The following is a 25185-nucleotide window of genomic DNA, read 5'->3' as shown; positions in this document are numbered from 1 at the left end:
TTTAACTTCCATATATGGGTTAAGCCCCTCCCAGCACATCCCAGGATGCACCGGGCAGGGCGGGATGCCACCGTTTTGGGAAGGTGCCCAAACAGGGGGGAGGGAGTGCTAGTCTCTCCCTTCTCCAACCACCACCATCACTACGGAAAGGTAGGTCACCGAGGGTGGAGGGGAAAGCTAGCAAGCCCACTGGACCACCCTTTTTGTGCTTTGGGGGTAGGGGGCCTGGAGGTCCACCGGACCTCCAGGTCTTGTGCTTTGAGGTGGGCAGGCTTAGGTTTGACCGGTCCAGGAGAAAATCCCAGACTTGTCAAACCTCTTCAGTGGGTCTCCCTCATTCCTCCCTCACTAGCGAACCCTAACGACAGCTCTGAGCTGGTGTAAGGTTTGCAGCGGTAGCAGCGCCCTTATTTGGCACGCTGTCCACTGATCATGAGGGATGAATGAGGGAGACTCTTGTTTGCATGCATTTGCATGCAATTAGCGTTCAGAGTCCGTAAGTGCATTATTACACGTGCTCACCAGCTCGGAACATCGGGCGGGAGCAAACACAGGTGCTAGTATGGCGCTATTGGCCTGTAGCGCCCATGTTTGCTTCTCATCATTAGTGTCTGACAGCCTTAAGTCAGGTAATTGAACTGTAGTGAAACTACAGGTCAATAAAGAGAATATTTTTTTTAAGTGGTTTTTAAAACATAATTTGAAATAGAAAATCTTGAATTGTAATACTGTAGCATATTGATGCTTTATCTGCTACACTTTTATATAGCACTCCAAAGGAGATCTGGCTATGGGGAATACTGTTAGGACTCTGGTGTGAAGTAGCTATCAACACGGGAGGGGGGGGGGGGGGGGAAATGGCTCAAATCTAACCTTTCATTTAGAGGGTTTATTCCTGTCGTTTTGAGCAGACAAGGGAAATGTTTACATTTCCCATCTTGTTTCCAACAAATGCACATCCCTAGAAAAAGTCATTATTATTACGCTGACAAATGACAGCTTATAAAGTGGAAAATTCCAGCATTCCTAAAGTGAAGCCTCATAATATGTAATTATTTATCTCCTCTAAGTAATCCATGAGCTCTTCCAGTGCTCCTGTCATCATGTGCTCCACCTTTGCTTGTTACTGAGCAGAAACTCACAGTGGTGGACCTCATAGAAAGGACATGCAGTTCATTTATTATCAAAAGAAAACAATGATTTGGCATAAAAAATTAAAAACAGGGGGGAGGAAGTGACGTCATCGGAGAACATGGCCGCTTAAGTGCCGTGCTCCCGACTGCCCACCGCAATAATTAGCGTTTTCGAGCGTGAAAGCCCAACGTGCAACCGGGAAAAAACAGTGGCAGAACTAGCGGAGGGGAGAGATCCCGTCAGGGCCATGCAGAAGCGGGCGGACGCCGTCGATCTTTCACAGTTCGCATTCGCGAACGACGGGTCCAAAAAAAATATGGCGCCTCAATCGCTAGAGGAGACAGCGGACCAAATGGCAGCGGAGATCCCGTTTTCGGGGGACTTGTTTGCAACACAAGGCCGCGGAGACTCGGAGGGCGCTGGACTACCAGAACTCTGTGGCTGGATTCAAGAGATTCGCGCCGATTTGAAAGCGATGCGCTCAGAGCTGGCTACTCTTGGAAACGATCTCAGAGGAGAGATAAAGGAGCTGGGCCACAGAGTTGAGGAAGTGGAGAACAGCCTGGATGACCATGCGGAGACTCTGGGCTCTTTGGAGAGACAAATAGCCGATGAACGGCTAGGGCAACAAACAATCAATGATAAACTGGAGGACTTGGAAAACAGGAGTAGACGCCATAACCTCCGATTTCGTGGAATACCTGAGACCCCGACTTACCAAAATAGTGAAGAGGTGGTACAAAAGATTGTGAGTGCTATACTAGCGGACTCAGCTGACCCGATCCCACCAGAAAATGTAAACCTGGAACGGGCCCACCGGGCACTGGGAGCCAATAGACGAAATCTCGCTAAGGACATAATTGCATGTTTCCAGGACTTCAAATTAAAAGAGCGAGTATTAGCTGCGGCTCGAAAAACAACAGACTTCCAATGGGACTCGTACCCTATAGAAATTTATCAGGACCTGGCCGCGATCACATTAAAGCGTAGAGCAGATCTTAAGCCACTTACTACCAAATTGAGAGACTTGGGGATTCGCTATCGTTGGAGATACCCGTTTGCGATAGCATTCTACAAAGATGGACAACAGTATCAAATAAAATCACTAGCAGAGGCCCACGAGATTCTCCAGGGAGATCAGCAGGCAGATCCGCTGTCCACGCCAGCTGCCTCACGGCCAGTCCAAGGTCAGCGAACCCACCCGAAATGGCAGAGAGTAGGCCAGAGGCGTCTGCAACGCCAGAAGTCAGCGGGACGCCTCACCTGAGAGATTTCCGGTTTGCGGGAGGCTGGGTGAAAGATGGCCGGCTGAAGGCTAACGGTACACTCGAGGAGGCGAGTGGAACTGGCTGTCTGTTTAACTGTGGACATATGGTTGAAAAGTTAAGTTGGGTCGAAGATATTATGCCCGGGGTGCTTAGAGGGCTATTAGATAAAAGTTAATGTTTGGCTGAGTTTGAAGGTGGAAGAGGGCAAGAGGGTCACTTCCCCCCATCTAAGTTCCGACCTAATTGTGGGATCGGATGTTAAAGTTATGGGGTAAGGTTGAGGGGAGGGGGGAGGAGGGTGGGGAAGCTGAAATTGGTTGGGGTATTATGCTATTGGAGGGAGGAGGGTGGGGAAGAGAGGGAAAAGGGACTATCATCTTGGTACACGTTAAGGTTCTCAGTGAATTAGATATCATATTACTATTCTGCCATGTGTAAATATGTTACCATAAATGTACGGGGTTTAAATTCCCCGCAAAAGCGTAAGCAGATGTTCAGAGAAATGCTGCGCCAAAAGGCAGATGTGGTGTTTCTACAAGAGACCCATCTCAAAAGACAACATGAACACCTAGTAAAGCATAAACACTATCCCAACATAATCTGTGCATCCAGTATAGAAGATAAAAAAAAAAAAGGGGTTTTGATTGCGCTCTCGAGTTCTCACCCGTGGATAATACATAAAACAGTTAAAGATAAGAAGGGCAGATATTTACTGCTGATAGTCTCTAGAGGTAATGTGTACTACACACTATTGTGTGTCTATGCACCCAATGAGGGCCAAAAGGTGTTCCTGGCAGAACTGGAGCGGGTCCTACGGGATCATGTCAAAGGCAATTTGATTGTGGGAGGAGATTTTAATTTGACAACTAACCCACAATTGGATAATTCGGGTGGTGCAGAAAGCTATGCCAAAGGAGAGCGTATGGCCTTTAGGGCATGGATGGCAAGATGGGGACTCATGGACCTATGGCGAGACACTCATGGGTTAGAAAAAGACTACACTCATTATGCACCCACACATAACACATACTCGAGAATTGATTATTGGTTGGGTGATGTGACCATGAGATCCAAAATAGATAAGGTGGAGATAGAACCATGTACCTGGTCAGACCATTCTATGGTAGTACTAACAATGCTATCAGATACTCGGAAGAAAAGGCGAAAGCCCTGGAGATTAAATGAGGCATTGTTATTGGACCCACAAAATATACCTATAATAGAAAACTATATTATGGAATATATAAAGTATAATGACACGGGAGAGGTGCACCCAGCCCACGTGTGGGAGGGCATGAAAGCGGTCCTGAGAGGTCAATTAATAGCTTTACAGTCCCATACCACCAAAAAAAAGATAGAGCAAGAGGCTGACTTGCGAAAAAAGATAGAAACCAGTGAGAGAGCACATAAAAGGGATCAGACAGATACAAAAATGTTGCAGGAATTACAACAATATAGGGCCCAGCTTAATGAGTTGCAATTATTAGATATAGCACATCAGATGCAACAAGCCCAGCAAGAACATTTCGAATTTGGGAACAGAGCTAGTAGACTGTTGGCCAACAAATTAAAAAAGCAAGTTCAGAGGAATTATATATCGAGTATATATGATGACACGGGTAAACTGTTAACTCAAGCAGAGGAGATACAAACAATATTCTGGGACTATTATGACCAAATATATAAATCAGAGCAGGAAACAGCCCAGGGAGATATAGAGAAATATCTACAGGAGGTCAGGCTCCCAAGACTATCTGAAGAAGCGACTGAAACCTTGTCAATCCCTATGACATTAGAAGAAATTGAGACAGTGATCAGGAAAATGCCTACGAATAAAGCCCCAGGGCCGGATGGCTTTCCCGCACGTTTCTATAAAATGTTTGCCAAATGGTTGGGCCCCTTGTTGCTGAAGGTAATAACATCTTTTGATGAGGCAGGGGAGTTACCATATTCCTGGAGACTGGCTGAAGTAGTCTTAATACAGAAACCGGGAAAAGATCCCATGAGCTGTGGTTCGTATAGGCCCATATCGCTATTAAATATTGATTATAAAATCTTCACTAAAATCCTTGCAAATAGGTTGCAAAAAATGTTACCACATATTATACATGATGATCAGGCGGGATTTATTGAGGGCAGACAGACGTTTGATAATATCAGAAGCCTCTTGCATATCATCCAGCAGGCGTCTGATGAGACAGAATCAGTAATTTTGTTCTCGGTTGACGCGGAAAAGGCCTTTGACCGAGTGGAATGGTCCTTTTTATTTACAGTCTTAGAACAGATAGGAATGGGAGGGAGGTTTCTAAAGTGGTTACAATTATTATACACAAGCCCTATGGCAATGCTAAAAATAAATGGCTCCCACACGAAATTGCTGAACCTGGGAAGAGGGACGAGACAGGGTTGTGCAGTTTCTCCTCTGCTTTTTGCACTCTCAATTGAACCCTTAGCTAAGAAGATCAGGGAGCATGGGAATATACGGGGAGTAATTAGAGGGAAGCGAGAGCATAAGATTATGCTCTTCGCTGATGATGTGCTGATGACATTGGCTCATCCTGCACAATCGCTTGGGCAGGTGATGGAGGAGTTGCAACAATATGGGAAGATGTCGGGATTTAAAATAAATGTAAATAAATCAGAGATACTTAATCTTACCATGCCTCAGGATGAGGCCCAGAGGTTGAAAGCATTATATCCAATTCAATGGGCAACCAAAACAATCAGATATCTAGGCATAATGGTCACATCTAGGATTGAGAACATAGTCCAGGAAAATTTCCCAAAGAAACTGAGGGAGTTGTTCGAGGAGCTGGACAGATGGGAAGGCCTAACAATAACATGGCTAGGTAGAATTCAGGCCGTAAAGATGATGCTTCTACCTAAATTGCTGTACTTGTTTCTGGCACTCCCATTGCCGATTCCCCGAACCTTCTTTCAACAATTAAATAAGAAAATGTTTGCATATATTTGGAGAAAGAGACCACCAAGGGTACGAAGGAGTATGATGTTTCAAACTCCAGCAAAGGGTGGAATGGGAGTCCCTAATTTTTATCTGTATTACCAGGCAGCACAACTTAGGATTCTAGCGGGGTGGGATTCAAGGAACAGCAAGAAGTGGCTACATTGGGAAAGAGCGTGGTTGGGGACCCGATACCTGAGGGACATACTATGGGGCCCGGGAAGGGAGATCTTAGCAGCAGCAGGGAAAGTCCCGATGGGTCTCAAACACTTACTAAATACATGGCTCCAAGTTAGGAGAAAGGTGTTTCCAGATAGAAAGTACTTTCTACAGACGGCTATACGAGGTGCACCGGGCTTCCCCCTTGGAGAAGAAGAGAGAACGTACTCAATATGGGCCAAGAAAGGGCTTGATAGAATAGGACAGCTATGGAGTAATGGGGAAATAAAATCCTTTGAAGATTTACAGGAAGAGTTTGATCTAGAGGAAAGAGATCTGGTATTTTATGTCTGCTTAAGGAGTTACATTTTGAAACGAGCCAGGGATGAACTAGAACTGACTGAGACAGGGTTGGAGCAAGCGATGAGAGGGGGAGATGGGAAAGGTAGCATAACACGACTGTATAGAGCATTACTCCTCCTCTCGTCGCCCCAAGGCTTTTATACGAGGAGATGGGAGGAGGATCTCCGGACACAGTACTCGGAGGAGTGGTGGGCGGTTGGATATAGACATCTGTTGAAACTGACCGTGGCCCAGTCATTGGCAGAAAACGGATATAAAATCTTGTATAGATGGTATTATACGCCGATGCGATTACATAAAATTTATCCACAGATTACAACAGACTGTTGGAGAGAATGTGGGGGACGAGGGACATTTTGGCACATCTGGTGGGATTGTCCCCGGGTTCAGGGGTATTGGACCGAGATTCTAGATATGATATTTGACATGTTAAAGATAAAATACCCAGCTCAAGCCCAGTATTGCTTACTGAATGCACGTCCGGGGAAGAGCCCTATACATTGCCATAAGTTGGTTATCCATCTCCTGGGAGCAGCTAAAATAGCGTTAGCTCAAGCCTGGAGACAGAAAGAAGTCCCCAAAATGCAGATAATAAAAGGTAGACTGCACCATCTCTATCAAATGTCAAAGTTGACAGCTATCCGTAAAGGGCAAATACAACAATTCCAAAAAATATGGCATGTGTATGAACAATGGAAAGGAATTTAGTGAGGATATGTTCTGTACCGATGATGGGTGGGGGGGAGGGGGGATAAGGGGAGTTTAGGGGATCAAAAATATCTGATGTAATTGGAGGCTGGGAATAGTTATGTTATGTTTAGGTAATGACCATCACATTCTATTGAAGAGCATTTATTTTGTATGTTAAGGAAAATGAAAAATTGATGATAATATACCAAATGGTGTATACTGTTGGCTAAGGTGTATTGAAGTTACAGAATTTGGTTGTCATTTGTGATATGCACTTATTCATTAATAAAAGATTACATAAAAAAAAAAAAAAAAAAAAAAAAATTAAAAACAAATGATCCGGCAGGGCACCCAGTCAGATAACATTACAATAACTGTATGCATGACACAGGCAGTAATCCTACATAATGGGTTTAGAGCTGAGCATTACCCTGCGAGCTGAAATTCGGCTCAGAGCCTGTAGTCTGACAGCCTCAGAGTTGGGTGCAAATTCTTCTTTCAAATGGATTTCAGCAGACTCTGATCTAGCTTCCACATTTCCTGAAAAGAAGTGTTCAGGCTTTTGGTCAGCTTCATCAGTTTTGATAGTAATTCTGTGTGACTACAAGCTTCATTCTGTGTGACTACAAGCTTCGTTTTGTTGAAGAGAGGCAAAAATTGCATCTCTGACCACAGGTAAGCAGCCACTCCTGAATCAAAAACTGAACGTAAATTCTATAGGTGGACACCTCCTTTCAGGCACTTTGATGCTGCACAGTAAAAGCCCATCCTATAACGGCATCTGGGCTCCCAAATTCCATTATAGAATATCTCCCAGATTCTATATAAGGCGCGGCGAGTAGTGCAAATTAAACTGTGCGGGCGGCCAATTTATGCACACAACTCAATTGAGTAACGAGTCCATTAGTGAGGATAATTGGCCAGTAATAACCAATTATCATCACTAATTGTCAATTATTGGAATTTACGTGCCCTTCTTTTTAGATATATTCAAAAAAGAGGTGTGCATAAATTCTAACGCACGTTGCTGAAAAGGGGGCACAGCCAAAGGATGAGTGTCGGGGGTGCAATCACATTTACGAGCATTGTTATAAAATTCAGGGAAAGGCATCTACATTTAGGATGGGCATTTACACCAGGTTTTCAGTAGCATAAATGGCTGCGCCTAAATGTACATGCATTCCCCCAGCCTATGCGGAGTGGAGGAGTGGCCTAATGGTTGGAGCACCGGTCTTGCAATCCAGAGGTGGCTGGTTCAAATCCCACTGCTGCTCCTTGTGATCTTGGGCAAGTCACTTAACCCTCCATTGCCTCAGGTACAAACTTAGATTGTGAACCCTTCCGGGACAGAGAAATATCCAGAGTACCTGAATGTAACTCACCTTGAGCTACTACTGAAAAAGGTGTGAGCAAAATCTAAATAAATAAATATGTGCTCTTTTCTATAAAACACATGTTACCATAGATGAAATTACAGAATAGCATTAGGTGGGTTATTCCATAGACCTGGTGTAACTGCAGGCACTTAAATGTGGCAAGGGAGTATATAGCTTACGGTATTTCATAAGTTATGCATGTTCACTGGGAGTCCTGTCCATGCTCCACCCACATGTACATCCCCTTACAGTTACATGCTACAGCACTTACATCTGCCCTGATGCATAAACACCCTAAGTGTCATTCTATAAGTCTACTTTTCGCTGAAGTTACACGCACAAATGGGTGTGTACCTATGAGTGCCTACTTATAGAATTGGGTCAAATATTCTACATATGCAAACAAAATGAAATATGGTGGCTGTCTGATTATTGAAAATGTTGATGTATTGGGTCAGATTTCCAGCTGGCGTGGCAACTGCATTAATGTAAGCCCCAGGAATTTTCAGGTCAGGATTGGGCAGGATGTTTCTTCCTGGATTCTGGTTAATGCTAGAGTACCCTTACTTTCACTTTATTTTATTTCTTACTAGTCATCAATATTCCCATATAGAGTTCAATGTGACATTCTTCAGAGTTACATTGTGAAATTTACAGCAAGCGGAGTGGGGGATCTAATATGTAAAATACTAAGTACTGGTAATCAATGATTATTGTACATTTTGTAAAACATGTCTTTCGAAAAGATAGGCTTTCAGCTGTTTGCGGAAAGATCCAAAATGAGTCATGGTTCTTATCTGAATTGGTAGCTTGTTCCAATATTTTGTGAATAGGTAAGTCAAAGTCAATGCATGTAATGATCTGAATCTGATGCCTTTGGGGGAAGGGAATGACAGATCCAAGAGATTGCCTGTCAGTCTTCTTTTCCTGGGATTAGGTAATAACATCCATTGATTTAAGTATTCTGGTGAATTTTCATACAGTGTCAGATAAATCATTGTACAGAGCTTGAAGATCCCTCTTGCCTCCACTGGTAGCCAGTGCATTGCTATATATATAGTGGGGTGACTCTCTCGAATTTAGAGTTGGTGAAGATTAGTCTTGCTGCTATGTTTTGTACCGACTGCAGTCTTTTCCTAACTGATGTGGAGCAACCGACGTATAGCACATTGCAATAGTCAATCTATGCTAGGATGAGGGATTGTACCATCAGCCTGAAGTTATCTATGCTAAAGCAGTGATGTACTTGTCTAAGCTTTCAAAGGATTTTAAATGCTTTTTTGATTACATTTTGACAGTGATTTTCCAGGTTCAAATGTCTTTCACTAGGATTCCTAATATTTATAGTTCTGGCTTGGTTTTCAGAAGGGTGCCATTGAGACTCAGCTGTATATTTGAGACAGAAATTTGTCACTCATTTCTCCACTAAGGTGAGACCATGAGATATCAAATTGTTGACATCATCGTTATCCTTATAAAAAGTATAATATAATGTCATCTGCATAGGAGAAACAATTTATTCCCTCGCTTTCCATAAAAAAAAAAACCTAATGGAGGCCATCAGAGCATTAAATAGTATAGGAGAGAGGGGGGGGGATCTTTGTGAAACTCCAGTGTGAGCCAGCCATTCATCTGACAAAATCTCATTCATCTTCACACTGTAAGATCTGAAACCTAGGATTCTTATCCAATCTAGAACTTGGCCCCCTATGCCAAAGGAGTCCAAGATGTCCAGTAGAACTTGGTGATTTACTATATCAAACGTGCTGGAAAGGTCAAATTGCATAATCACAACTTGTTCACCATAGCTTATGAACTTTCTAAGATCACTGAACCACGTACCCAACAATGTCTCAGTGCTGTAGTTTTTTCTGAACCCTGACTGATTTTGGTGTAAAAGGTTAAACTTCTCTAAATATTTGGTGAGCTGTGAAACCACTATACAAGACCTTGATATGCAAAGGATCTACATTATCCGCTATCCTTTTCAATCTTTATATGGGGTTGCAGTACAAAATTTATGCTGATGATCTGCAATTTGTGGGGGGGGGGGGGCGGAGGGGTTGATGGTACGATTGATGAGGCTTTAAAACATTTATCTCAGTCTTTGGTATTGATTCGTAGGTGGCTTTCTGCTAATAGATTTCAATTGAATGTGGCAAAAACCCAAGTTTTATACTTGACAAGATTTAGAAACAGTGATTGCCCTCCTAGTTTCACTTGTGATGATTATACAATACCTATTCTTGTCAGAAATTAAGTACTTGGGAGTTCACGTTATCCATGAAAAGTCACATTAAACAACTTATTCAAACTGGGTTTTTTTAAACTACGAGTATTAAGGAGAATGAGGGACTTGTTCTCTGTGTCTAATTTCCATATGGTTCTGCAGCGTTATGCGCTACCTCATTTTGACTATTGCAATTCGCTACTTGGGGACTTCCATCTTATATGCTGTAGTAGGCGGCACAAAACTCTGCAGCCCATATGACTGCACAAATTCCACAACATGAGCATTGTTCCGGTTCTGGCTTCCCTACATTGGATGCCTACTGAGAAAATTATTTCTTTTAAGATTTTAACTTCATTTTTTAAGATTTTGAAAAAATGATGTACCTTTAATAATGTCTTCCATTTTGCGACTGTATAAACCAGTTAGAACTTTGAGGTCTGCTAACAAATTGTTATTGTAAATTCCTAGCTTTCGTTCTGTTTATTAGTTCTTCGAACATCTATTTTTCAAGTAATAGGACCTACTTTATGGAATGCTTTGTCTGTTGAATTACATAAATTGGAGTCTTATCTTATTTTTAGAAAACAGTTTATGGATTTTTTATTTCAAGAGGCATTTGGGTAAGCTACATTTCCATTTGTGACATCAGTATTAAGATGTTTAAAGAGGACTAGTTCTCAGGTGTTATTGTTTTGTTACATGTGTTCTATTTATTTCATTGTGCTGTATTAGGCATTTTATTATGTATGTTCTACTGTACTCCACTGGAAAATAGGGACCATGCAGAATATAAATGTTTTAAATAAAAAATAATAAAAATTTAAATTAATAATATGTATACTCAATGCAGAAACAGTACTGAATATAAGGATTCTACAGTCACCGTGCCAGAACTATCCAGTTAGGCCTCTATTCAACCTAAACTAAATGTATAATTTATCTGAATAGCAGCTGAAGATCAATGCTTTCTGAATAATTGTTTAGCCCGTCTTCTCCCCAGCCTATCTTGGCTTCTTCTTGTATGGATAGTACAGAGCTGTACCTTCAGATTTTTAGCCCAATACAATCCATATAGGGGTTTTGCTAACCGTTGTCATTGTTACGCCCAGAAATTCAATGCCAGACCATGTCCAGCCTCCAGCATTGAATTTCCAGATTTCTGGAGCCAGCTAAACCACAGCCAGTTAAGTACAATCTTCAGCACTTAAGCACAGAATACAGACAGGACTGACTTTTATTCAGTTCTATTTATGTGGTGAATATCACCACTTAACTGGCCAGGTGCTGACTCCATCCTCAAAACAGCCATAAGAACAGCCATACTGGGTCAGACCAATGGTCCATCTAGCCAGGTATCCTGCTTGCAACAGTGCTCAATTCAGGTCACAAGTACCTGACAGAATTCCATAGTAGCAAGATTCATGCTACTGATCTCAGGAACAAACAGGGTTTTCTCCATAGCTATCTCAATAGTAGACGATGAACTTTTCCAAACTTTTTTTAAACCCAGATACAATAACCAGATACCACAGCCTCTGGCAACGAGTTCCAGAGCTAAGCATTTGTTTTAAAAGTAGTACCATGTACCTTCCTTAAGTATCCCCTACTCTTTGTACTTTTTGAAACAGTAAAAAGTTGATTTACATTTACATGTTCTACACTACTCAGTATTTTGTAGACCTCTATCATATCTCCCCTCAGCTGTCTCTTCTCCAAGCTAAAAAGTCCTAGCCTCTTAAGCCTTTCCTCATATATGAGGAGTCCCATCCTCTTAATCATTTTGGTCGCCCTTCTTTGAACCTTTTCTAATTCTGCTTTATCTTTCTTAAGATATGGCAACCAGAATTGCACACAATACACAATGGTCCCTGTTTACTAAGGTGCACTAGCATTTTTAGCGCATGCTAATCCTAAAGACACCATGGGTGTCTCTAGCATTACCGTGTGCTCATTTTTAGTGACTTCTAAAAACACTAGTGTGCCTGCTGCGTGGCTTAGTAAACCGGGCCGAAGGTGTGGCAACACCATGGAGAGATACAGAGGCATTATAATATTCTTTGTCTTATTTTCTAATAATTCCTAGCAAGCATTCTGTTTGCTTTTTTGGCTGCAGCCACATAGTGGACAGATAAATTCAGTGTATTATCCACAATGACACCTATATCTCTTTCTTGGGTGCTTACTCCTAGGGTGGAACCTAGCATCAAATAACTATGGATTATTCTTCAAAATGTGCATCTCTTTGCACTTGTCCACATTAAATGTCATCTGCCATTTAGATGTCCAATCTTCCCACTTCCTAAGGCCTTCCTGCAATTTTTCACAATCCGCGTGCATTTTAACAACTTTGAATAGTTTTGTGTTGTCTGTAAATGTAATCACCTCACTCGTCATTCCCATTTCCAGATTATTAATAATTATGTTCCATAGCACCGGTCCCAGTACAGATCCCTGCAGCACTCCACTATTCATCCTCCTCCACTGAAAGAATTGGCCATTTCATCCTACTCTCTGTTTTCTATACATCAACCAGTTCCTCCACTGCATGCAAATCTCTCTCATGAATATTCATTGTGGATATCCTAAAAACCTGACTGGCTGGGTGCCTCCAGGACCATGTTTGGGAACCACTGATCTAAGCAGAGGCCCTCTAATTCTATACATGGCATGCACAGTTATATGTATAATTGCACATGTAATTATAAAATAGTACCATTTCGCTATCAATAATGACCTTAACTAGCACTAATCTGCCCTAATTTGCAGTTATGCACGTGAGTTATTATAACCCTATTCTATTAAGTGTGTGTGTAAATTGTCTAGTTTGTAACTGCACAGGGACGTTCACATGGGAGCAGGGCCGGTCTTTGCAAGTGCGGGGCTCTGTGCAGACCAATTTGATGGGGCCCCATCCTAGCCCCGCCCCCACCCTAGCTCCAGGGCCAGCCACCCCTCCCTCCAAGCTCCCGGGCCATCCCCTCTGAGCTCCAGGACCATCCCCCCTCCCTCCTAGGCCCCCCTTCCCTCCGAGCTCCAGGGACCCCTCCCTCCGAGCTCCAGGGCCCCTCCCTCTGAGCTCCAGGGCCCCCGCCCCTCCCTCCCTTCTTCCCAGCTCCAAGCCCCCCCTCCTTCCAAGGCCTCCCTCCGAGCTCCAGTCCCCCTCCCTCTGAATTTTAAGTTACCTCGTCGGGTTACAGTCAGCGGCAGGTAGCAGCAGTGAAAAGTGTGCGAGCTCGGCACTTCAGAAGCCTTCCTTTCTCTCTCTCAGCTCTGGTCTCGCCCTCATTTCCTGTTTCCACAAGGGCGGGACCAGAGCTGAGAGGGGGAAGAGAAGGCTCCTGAAGCACCGAGCAGCTCGCACACTTTTCACTGCAGGTGAGTCATGGGTGTTCTGACTAGTGTGCAATTTACAGAATACTATCAGTTATGTGAACAAGGTGCTGCATTTAGACGCAAGCATTTACACCTGCCATAGACACAGTGAAAGTGGTCCGGCCACAGTGTAAGTGGTTGGTAAATCCCAACTTATGCACTCAATTATCCTTATAAAATTGTGGTGCCTTGAATTGATGCCACAGTCATATTTAACACACATATGCACAAAATACACTGTTTGCTACTGCTGGATCAGGTCACTTGCCTGCATGTTTTGACACAGCTCGGAGACGTTTTGTACCCTCTATAGATTATATAGTGGGGTTGTCTGGCTGTTCTCACTCTATGCATCGCAGGTTTGCGAACAGAAAGGCAAAGTGTCAGAACAAACTGTACCATTTCCCACTCCTTCACTAGTGGGAGTTTAGAAGCACACAGTGACCTTTTTCAAATGTTGTGTATATTAATTTAGAAGTAAGTATCTCTGCCTTGCATATTGGAGATAGGTTTTTGATGTGACAGTTTGATGCGACAGTGAGGGAAACAAAGTTTTGGGACAGTGAGTGACGTACTAAGAGGACCGGGCTATAAACAAGTACATCACGATTCAACGCCTTATCATCTTGGGCAAATCACTCGATCTCACATTGCTCGGGTACCTGCATAGATTATAAATTCAATTTGGTACACACTTGTTGTACCCTGATTTCAATTTTTATTAAGAGGCCCTTTTATTAAAGCTTAGTACGTGCTAAGTGCTAAGAAGCCCATTATATACCTATGGCTTCTTAGCATTTAATTTTTACTTATTTATTTATTCACCAAAACTATTCTATTTATGTGGGAAAAAAGTGGGGTATAAATGTTCATAAATAAATAAAATTCTCGGTGAATTACAAAATTCTGTTAGCACGCATTAAGCTTTAGTAATAGGGCTCCTAAGTGTCCTGGTATAAAGCATTACTTACATGACAATATATTAAAGAAATAAACATTCAAAAGGCAAGTACAAATATGGTGCATGATACACTGGTACCGAAGGGTAACACAAGGGCATTTTGCTGTGACACCACAACGGAAAAAAAAAAACTACCAGGTGAATATTCAGCCTGCTGCAGATAGTGTTATTTAAAATGTGAGCTGCAGCAGGATTTTCATACCCAGGTATTCAGTGCTGGGCTGTATATCCGAGTATAAAGCAGCTACTGGCAGGCCTCTAGGTACCCAGTGATATTCCAGATACACCAGAACTCAGAAAACTACCAGGATAAAGTTAGGACAGCTTTTTTCTGTCCTAATTTTGTCCAAATAGTTACCTGGTTAGTGGACCTCCTGCCTCTACCATAGCTCTGCCCCTGGACCACCCTAGCATGATCCGGATAGAGCCGAGGCAGTTTGACCAAGTATTCAGCGACATTACCTGGACAATGCCGCTGAAAATCTGGGTACAGATCCAGTCAGCAGGACTTATCGGCTAGAAGCCATTCTGACCCTGATAAGTCCCACTGAATATCAGCCCTTCTGTTTTCAAATAGCATTCCTCTACCATCCATGCTTAAGGGTGAATGCTTTGCTGATACAAGCCCGGCCTTCAGTTTACAAACGAGTAGGGTTACCATATGGGTCAAACCCAGACTGGCTTAATCTGTCCTCGTTTTTCTGGAGCCATATGCTAACCCAACATATGAGCAGTGCCAAAGCACATACTAGGTTAACGCAAACCCAAAACACCAGTGACTCTATCATTCATTATCACTGTTAATTCTAGAATGTTATGAGTATAACAATATAGAGATGCACATTTGTTAATGTGCGTTCAGTTCATTAGAGTGCCATAGAAATGAGCCGTTTTACTAAAGTGCAGCAAAGTTTTGCAAATTAATGTGCGGTAAGTGCAAAGCTTGCACATTAACTGTTCAGAGGCATTCTTAGCATATTCCCATACAGTTACTGCGCAGAGAAGTTATTTACTGTGGGTTAAGTGTATTCACAGTCAATGAAAATGCATTCACTACCTCTTTGTAAGCAAAAGTGAGAGCACACAATAAAACACTGCAATGCACTCTTCACTCCCATTCCCCTCCAATAACCCACCCATTTCCTGATCTCACAACAGAAAGAGAGATGCTCAGGACCCAGGGTTGAGTCCTCACAGTTCTTATGTTTGGGCCCCTGGCCATGTAGGTTCAGTGTTGTTATGCCCTGGGACCCAAGGGTAGGAAATGGGCCATCGGCCACGGCCTGCTGGACAGACCAGACTAAGGCCTCCATCTGTTGGGGCCCACAGGAGTCCCCCTTGCTTTCAGGGTTCACAATCAAGCGGTTGGAGGGTCCTGCCTCCTCCACCCCACCTCCCAAATCTGGGAAAATATGAACTGTTGGCTATGTCCTGCAAAATGTGGGGAACAGTGCAGCATGGCCACTTTTGCGGCCTGTGGCTCCTCAGACCTTAGATTAATTCTGCTTCCAAGGTCACTCCCAAGCAGCGTTATTCTGATAGCATGGGAGTCAGTAACCTGTGCCAATGAAATACCGCAGGTTAGTGACTCCTGTGCTAAATCAAGGTGAAGTAAAAGCCCCTCCTTTTACTGTACCTTGATAACTTATCCCCTAAGTGATATACTGTTCTGGAGGAGAGTTACACAGAGTATTTACATATTCTCACCAAGAGGGATATGTGTTAGAAGGAGATTAAGGACTTTGTACATAGCTTTGCCTGATGCTTCTGCCTAAATGACTGTCACTGCTGTTACTATTGTCCCACTATTTGATAATAAGAGACTGATTGCAAACAAGTTGTTTGAGAACTCATTTATTGGAATGGTCTGACTTACTGAATGAGAGAGGAACACAGCATGTGTCGTATGTGCCTCCAGACTCCTGGTGCATGTCCGTCCCGGGACCTGGTCCCAACAAATGCAAATCATTTTATGTATGGGATTTGCTCTGATCCTGGGCACTTACTAGACAGCCACCTATACTAACTGTAAATATACCCCCAGATACATAAGGATAGGAATAGAGATTAAAACAAATAATATTATATATTATTGCACCTTGACTGTTATCTGCAATTCTGGTTCCTGCATCTCAAAACAAAGATATAGCTGAATCAGAAAAGGTACAGCACAGGGTGACCAAAATGATCAAGAAGTTGAAATGACTCTCATCTGAGGGACAGCTAAAGAGGTTAGGGCTCTACAGCTTGGAGAAGAGACAGCTAAGGAGATATATGATAGAAGTCTTTAAAATCCTAAGTGGAGTGGAACGTGCACATGTGAACCAATTATTTACTCTTTCAAAAAGTCCATACATCATTATTAAGATAGACCCAGGGGAAAGCCACTACTTATCCCTGGGTTTGGTAGCAAAGGATCTTGTTACTTTTTGGGATTCTTACAGATATTGTGACCTGGCCTGGCCACTAATAGAAGCAGGAAACTGAGCACTTTTACTCTGACCCACAATGGCAATTCTTATGTCGTAACATACGTACATAAGTATTGCTATACTGGGACAGGACAAAGGTCCATCAAGCACAGCATCCTGTTTCCAACAGTGGCCAATCCAGGTGACAAATACCTGGCAAGATTCCAAAAAAGTACAAAACATTTTATGCTGCTTATCCCAGAAATATTTTCCCCAAGTCCAATTTAATAATGGTCTATGGACTTTTCCTTTAGAAAGCTGTCCAAACCTTTTTAAAACTCTGCTAAGCTAACCGCCTTTACCACATTATCTGGAAACAAATTCCAGAGTTTAATTACATGTTGAGTGAAGAAACATTTCTCCGATTCGTTTTAAATTTACCACTTTGTAGCCTCATCGAATGACCCCTAGTCCTAGTATTTTTGGAAAGCGTAAACAGACTCTTCACTTCTACCTGTTCCACTCCACTCATTATTTTATAGACCTCTATCATATCTCCCCTCAGCTGTCTTTTCTCCAAGCTGAAGAGCCCCAGCTGCTTTAGTCTTTCCTCATAGGGAAGTCGTCCCATCCCCTTTATCATTTTTATTGACCTTCTCTGCACCTTTTCTAATTCCACTATGTATCTTTTTTGAGATGCGGCGACCAGAATTGAACACAATATTCAAGGTGTGGTCGAACCATGGAGCGATACAAAGGCATTATAACATCCTCATTTTTGTTTTACATTCCTTTCCTAATAATACCTAACATTTTATTTGCTTTCTTAGCCACCGCAGCACACTGAGCAGAAGGTTTCAACGTATCAACAACGAAGACAACTAGATCTCTTTCTTGGTCGCTGACTCCTAACATGGAACTTTGCATGACTTAGCTATAATTCGGGTTCCTCTTTCCCACATGCATCACTTTGCACTTACTCACATTAAACGTCATCTGCCATTTAGATGCCCAGTCTCCCAATCTTGTAAGGTCCTCTTGTAATTTTTCACAATCCTCCTGCGATTTAACGACTTTGAATAACTTTGTGTCATCAGCATCCCATCTCTAGGTCATTTATAAATATGTTAAAAAGCAGCGGTCCTAGCACAGACCCCTGGGGAACCCCACTATCTACCCTTCTCCATTGAGAATACTGACCATTTAACTCTACTCTCTGTTTTCTATCTTTTAACCAGTTTTTAATCCACAATAGGACAGTACCTCCTATCCCATGACTCTCCAATTTCCTCTAGAGTCTTTCATGAGGGACTTTGTCAAACACCTTCTGAAAATCCAGATACACAATATCAACCGGCTCACCTTTATCTACATGTTTGTTCACCCCTTCAAAGAAATGTAATAGATTGGTGAGGCAAGATTTCCCTTCACTAAATCCATGTTCGCTTTGTCTCATTAGTCCATGCTTTTGAATATGTTCTGTAATTTTGTTCTTTATAATAGTCTCTACAATTTTGCTCAGCCCCGACATAAGGCTCACTGGTCTATAATTTCCCGGATCTCCCCTGGAACCTTTTTTAAAAATCAGCGTTACATTGGCCACCCTCCAATCTTCCGGTACCACGCTCGATTTTAAGGATAAATTACATATTACTAACAATAGTTCCGCAAGTTCATTTTTCAGTTCTATCAGTACTCTGGGATGAATATCATCTGGTTCAGGTGATTTGCTACTCTTCAATTTGTCAAATTGCCCCATTACATCCTCTAGGTCTATAGATATTTCATTCAGTTTCTCCAACTCGTCAGCTTTGAATACCATTTCTAGCACCAGTATCTCTCCCAAATCTTCCTCAGTGAAGACCGAAGCAAAGAATTCATTTAATCTCTCCACTATGGCTTTGTCTTCCCTGATCGCCCCTTTTACCCCTCGGTCATCCAGCAGTCCAACCGATTCTTTTGCCGGCTTCCTGCTTTTAATATACCTAAAAAAAATTTTACTATCATGCTTATTTTCGAAAGAGAAGGGCGCCCATCTTTTGACACAAATCGGGAGATGGGCGTCCTTCTCCCAGGGTCGCCCAAATCGGCATAATCGAAAGCCGATTTTGGGCGTCCCTAACTGCTTTCCGTCGCGGGGACGACCAAAGTTCCCAGGGGCGTCAGAGGCGTAGTGAAGGCGGGTCTTTGGTCTGCCTAACACATGGGCGTCCTCGACCATTAACCGAAAAAAAAGGGCATCCTTGACGAGCACTTGGCCGACTTTATTTGTTCCTTTTTTTCTTACGACCAAGCCACGAAAAGGTGCCTGAACTGACCAGATGACCTCCGGAGGGAATCGGGGATCACCTCCCTTACTCCCCCAATGGTAACTAATCCCCTCCAACCCTCAAAAACAAATTTTAAATATTTTTTGCCAGCCTCTATGCCAGCCTCAAATATCATACCCAGCTCCATGACAGCAGTATGCAGGTCCCTGGAGCAGTTTTAGTGGGTACAGTGCACTTCAGGCAGGCGGACCCAGGCCCATACCCCCCTCCCTGTTACACTTGTGGTGGTAAATGTGAGCCCTCCAAAACCCACCACAAACCCACTGTACCCACATCTAGGTGCCCCCCTTCACCTGTAGGGGCTATGGTAGTGGTGTACAGTGGTGGGTAGTGGGTTTTGGGGGGCTCAGCACACAAGGTAAGGGAGCTATGTACCTGGGAGCAATTTCTGAAGTCCACTGCAGTGCCCCCTAGGGTGCCCAGTTGGTGTCCTGGCATGTCAGGGGGACCAGTGCACTACGAATGCTGGCTCCTCCCACGACCAAAGGGCTTGCATTTGGTCGTTTCTGAGATGGGCATCCTTAGTTTTCAATATCTCCGAAAATCAGAAATGACCAAGTCTAGGGACGACCATCTCTAAGGACGACCTAAATGTCACGATTTGAGCGTCCCCGACCGTATTATCGAAACGAAAGATGGACGTCCATCTTGTTTCGATAATATGGGTTTCCCGGCTCCTTCGCCGGGACATCCTGCGAGGACGTCCTCAGGAAAACTTGGGCGCCCCTTTCAATTATGCCCCTCCACATGTTTTTGCCTCCAACCCAGTAAATACCCAATGAGGACAATTTCCAAAAGCCAGGTAAATGAGCTATTTGAAAATTGCCTAGTCCAGGTAAACGTATGTGCTCATTGTTCCTTGAGTTACTGTCCAAAAACAGGAATGGGAATCCAAAACACACAGTACAAAGCTGCAAGAAAGAGCACCAATAACCTCCAGAAATGGGATAGCAAGAAGATCTTTATTATGAGACCCAACATGGGCCGTCTTTCTGCATCTACACCTGTGTCAGGAGTCAATCTGTGTAATCCATTTTCTAAATGAATGCTATCCAAGACTGAAATGTAATTCAAACTGCGTCAGAAGATTGCTGCTCAAGCAAGTCACTGCAACAAGCCACTTCCAAACCGTGGTAGTGATTGACCTTGAACAGTGATTGTTTGCATTTCAATTGACCCTGACACAGGTGTAAATGCCGTAACACGGACAGTGTCGGTTTAATAATAAAAATTTTCTTGCTATCCCATTCCTAGAGGACCTCGGTGCTCTTTCTTGCTTCTTTGAGTTACTGTGGCAACAAGGCCTATTATTCTGCTTTGCAACTGTTCTTTGCCTCCCTTTCTAGAAGCTTCCATAAGTGACCACCTAGTCTGCTTAATGGTTATGCCAGCTCTGAAAATGACCACCTTTTAACTTTCTACTTTAGAAGAAATTTTGCATATTGCATTCTTTTAACATTCTTGAAAATAAATGCTTCTAAGATATTCTGGTCTCCAGAGGAGAATACAGAAGTAAACATTCTTAAAATGACATGTTTTCCTTCCAAACCAGACAGCTACTTTTATCTAGCCTGGATTTCTAGTTAAGGAGAACAGCGGCAAATAATTCTATTTCACACAGAAACTGCCAAGTGAGTCACAGAATTAAAAAAGATGAGTAGACCAATGAAAATGTACATACTAAGATAAACTAAACTCGCATCTACAGAAAGGGTTGCACCAAAAAGTAGCCCAAAAAGAGAAGGGGGGAGGGGGAAAAGACAGCACATGGGAAGATCAAACTGTGGGTCTTGCAATTTGGAAATACAAAGGTTTTCTTCCTAGCATAGCAAATGAAAGAGCTTTGTAAGCCCTTTTGTATATTTGTGTAACCTCTGTCTCCTGGCAATATAAAAGAAGAAAACAAGCTCAGGTTAGCACCAGTCTAGGCTTCAGCCACTTACTGCTCCTCCCCATCTAAAATTAATCTTGGGCGGTATTGGTTTACGATGATGAAAATAGACTACTGTACTCTTAGCAAATATGCAAGTCTTGCTTTGAAAATGTCTCTCACTTGGCATAGCATGAACAAACCAGGGGCTTTCATTTTTAAAGAGAAATCCTTCTGCAAGGATTCCAAAATCAACATCAAAGGACATGGTAAGCAACCAGGCATCTTCTGAAAAGGTCAACAGGTGGCAAAGGGTGTATTGCTTTAAAAAAGTGGGGCCTTGCAGCATCGTCTTCACAAAGACATTGCTGCACCGGCAACAAAGGTTCATTTTGGAGTCCGGTAGGGTTGAATTTAACACATTATCATGTATAGAATGTGCTTTTCACTGAGAAAGAATATCTTAACTTTGCCTGTATCCCAAGCAATTCCTACCTGATCCATTTGAAAAATACTTTGGGATGAGAGTGAGAAGAAGACCCAAAGCTGGGGCATGTGTGAATGGGATCAAGCATGTTTAAATGTAGAATGAACCTGGACCTAACAAAACAAAGATATTGCCCCTTGTCAAATCAAACACAGGCAAGACAAATCCAAAGAATGAGATCCAGGACTTGTTCCTAAGTTTAATGGCAAAGGTGTCCTCCAAGATTTCAGACTCATGCTGATCTACATTCACAAGGAACTAGTCCAATCACCAAAGGACTAGGAAGTGTCAAACCTCTGCCAATCAGCTGATATAAGTGCTCTCTTCCAACCTCTTTCTGCTGCCTAAAGGTACATGTTTCACATTCAATGAACCAGCAAGGAATGTGTCAGACAATGTGCCCGAAGCCAACCAAGTCTCTATGGGCAAGAGAAAGAATTCAGCTTATGAAGTCATTTAAACATAGAAACAGGTGAGTGTCTTTCCACAAATTTGTCAGCATTATATAATGTTTTGTTAATAAACAAAAGAACAGCTGGATTGGAGCAACAGACTGTAAAATCTGGTTTGATAAGCTTCCAATTCAGTGAGACAACAGTAACCAAAAAGCTAAAAGTGAGTGCTGTAATCCAGCGCACTGGTCCTGATGGAAGTAAACCCCCTTTGCAACAGATCTTGGGTATAATCAGCTGAAGGCAGGGTTGCCCAACAAAAATTGTAGACAATATTACAGCAGTGAACTGTTTTCTGCCCTAAACTAAGATTGCATAGCTACCAGTCTGGTACACAGGCAGCCACTCTGTTGCAGACCTAGAATAGCATTTTAAGAGAAACCCCGAGGAGAACTGATCTGAAAGCAATAATTGTAACAGGAAACACATTGAATACAAAACACAGCCAAATACATAGTTTTGGGTTTTTTTTTTTTTTAAGGGCGGCGGGGGAGGGGGTGTCTAAACTGACAGGTTGAACGTGATCAGCAATTTCAAGAGAGAAATGCCCGAGGGCCTCTTACCTGAGCTGATCATGCTGTGCATTCTCTGCTGAGCCAAGAGCTGTTCCCGTCCAGAAACTCCATCTGAGGAAAAACACGATTCACTCTCATAAATTGTCTGCAGCATATTCCAATCAGTCTGTACTTCAGCGACATAAAAGATTCATCACTGCACTGTACAGGAGTGTGAGGCGCCCCCTCCCCCCCCAAGTCCTTCCTCCTCCACAGGGGGGTGGAGAGAGATAATGCACTTTGGCAAACGCTGTTTCTCTTCAGGAACTAGACACTAATAAATATCGTAGGCTTATTACGATAAGAACTTCACACAGGAATGGCTATTAAGGTAGGCTGGGTCTGAGGCAAAAGGAGCCGTTTCAAATGCACTAGTTTTCTATTTCTATGGTAAATGTCTTGCAAAACAGCTAACAATTTGCCACTGCTCTTTCAAAAAACAAAACTCTCCTAGAAAAATGTAACAAATCAAACAACTTAAGGAAACAGCGTTCTTATTTTTTTTTAACTTTATAGGTTGAAATTGCATTCAGTTCCGACAAGTGGTGTCCGTCTTTGTGTCCTTCTCTCTCACTGCCTGTGTCTCTGGTACTCTCTGTAAACTTGGCTAAAGCTAGTGATAACTCATTTGCATATGAATCAACAACAGTGTGGCCCACAGGCAACATAAATAGAACAATGGCTGGCCGAAGCCAAAAATAGGTCAAGCATGGCTGAGTGATTGGAGCCTGCATTAATGCATTTAAAAATACCACAGCAAACACAGCTGTCCAGTGCCTGTCTTTCCAAACCGCAGTGCTGTTCTGTGACTCCTCTGAGCCAATTAACCCATTCTCAACCATGAGCATTTGTGTCTATATGCATATGCACACACACCATACTTGAGTGTGTGGGGGATGAGATGGAGGCAATATTTACAGCCCCCGGGGTAGAGGGAGTCTCAGTCATCAATCAACAGTGACACCTAGTGCTCAGACTGTATACAAATATACTGGATGTCAGAGGTAGCCCGACTTTTGTCCCCTGTTGAGGATTACCACAGCAATGACTGGGCTGGAGAGGGGAGATGAGGAGGAGGAGGAGAATGAAAAATGGGGGCGGGGGGAGGGTAAACTCAAAGTTACTGAAATGAAAGCTCATGGTGGCATAGCTCTAGTAGGACTTGGTTCTGATTGAGCTGCAGTCCTATTGAAGGAAACGGAAACCAAATAACATGACTATTAAATGTAAAAACACATGAAATATACAGATATTCTAAAATATATTTGCACCTGCCGTGTATGAAATGGACATATCCTAGACAGAGGTGCATCCACTAAGTCTAGAATGTTTGTTGTCTGTGCCCCACTCAACCATTCCTACTGAACCGAAAAGGGCAAACTGAAGACTGCAGAGAGAGGTTTTTGCCAATATGTGTTCTGTAATGTGCATTTAATTAAAAAGAAAAAGCAAAAGGAGAGAAGCTCTGTATTTGGTCTAAACTAAGTAGAGGCTTTTACTGCTCGTGTGGTTTCTGCCTTGCCCACATGCAGCAGTCCTGGTGTTCTATTTTTGCTGTCAGTGACTCTGGTCTCCACTACCACCGGCTGCAGCTCTGACACTTCTGGTTTCAGTTCATGAGTGAAAATCAGAACACGGGAACAAGTTGGCTACAGATGTCTGATAGTTATGTAAAAATGTCTATTCTTGTATCGTCTGCATGTTTAATCCCTTACCACTATGTTTGACACAATAAGCCTGGTTAATAGTCATAATAAAGTAATTAAGACACCCTCAATGATCCAGTGCATATTACTATCCAAACAAGAGCTCTCATATTCCTCTACAATATTGCTCTCTCTGTAATATTATAAATTGATGTGGACAGAAAAAGAGACTTGGGGTGACGGAAAACAGCATACAACAGAGATGCTAACCATATGATAGGTAGGATCCTTATAAAAGGGCTTCTGAAAGATCTAGCCAGATCCCTACTGGTATGCTATGATCCTTGTATAGGTCAGAGACTTCATTAGTCAGTGACAGGCATGCATAACTCCTACCATTTCCTAATTTGTACCAGTGCAATGTATTGGGTGTCTAGGTAAACTTTCAGCCTCAAGCTCCCCTTCAATTCATTTTCATAGACCTAGCTTTGCCCTGTCCCCTCCCCCAAGACTTTGATAACTAAATTCAATAATCATGATCATCTTAGAAAGAGTCCTATATAAACCACAGCTGTACTGAATAGCATATTTTACTATTCGGCCAAATATGAATAATGAGAAAAGCATTGAAGAACCATCTACTTAAGGAAGCCTACCCTAACGATTCAACTAACTAAAGCATGCCCACATGATCCTTACCAATGATTATTTATTTATTTTATTTATTGCATTTGTACCCCACATTATCCCACCTTTTTGCAGGCTCAATGTGGCTTACAGGGTGTTAATATGAAAAGTTCATTACATAATCTTAGATACAGTCGGTAATAATCTGGAGGTAGAAGAGGAATAAATTAGAAGGTGTTAGGTAAGGTCGTGTGAGAGGTGTTTTAAAGCATTTGGGTGGTGTAAGGAGT

The 25185-nt window shown here is 42.6% G+C and overlaps 1 protein-coding gene across 5 annotated transcripts in view; it reads right to left on the bottom strand.

The window, feature by feature from the left end:
* HDAC9 (histone deacetylase 9) overlaps nt 1-25185 on the bottom strand; it is a 966297-nt gene that overhangs the window by 414238 nt on the left and 526874 nt on the right. For 3 of the 5 annotated variants that reach the window (XR_003941965.1, XM_030201539.1, XM_030201530.1), the window contains exon 1: nt 22632-22784. Coding sequence is in view for 4 of the 5 variants with exons in the window: in XM_030201539.1 (XP_030057399.1) it covers nt 22632-22737 (106 nt within the window). In the remaining variant the exon portion in view is untranslated. Of the gene's footprint in view, nt 1-22631; nt 22785-25185 lie in introns of those variants that run through there. The other 2 variants (XM_030201548.1, XM_030201558.1) reach the window with 1 other exon arrangement.

The sequence above is a fragment of the Microcaecilia unicolor genome, chromosome 1 (genome assembly GCF_901765095.1).
Source record: "Microcaecilia unicolor chromosome 1, aMicUni1.1, whole genome shotgun sequence".
Taxonomy (NCBI): Eukaryota; Metazoa; Chordata; class Amphibia; order Gymnophiona; family Siphonopidae; genus Microcaecilia; species Microcaecilia unicolor.
Note: the sequence above shows the minus strand (reverse complement) of the source record. Positions and strands in the feature narration are given on the sequence as shown.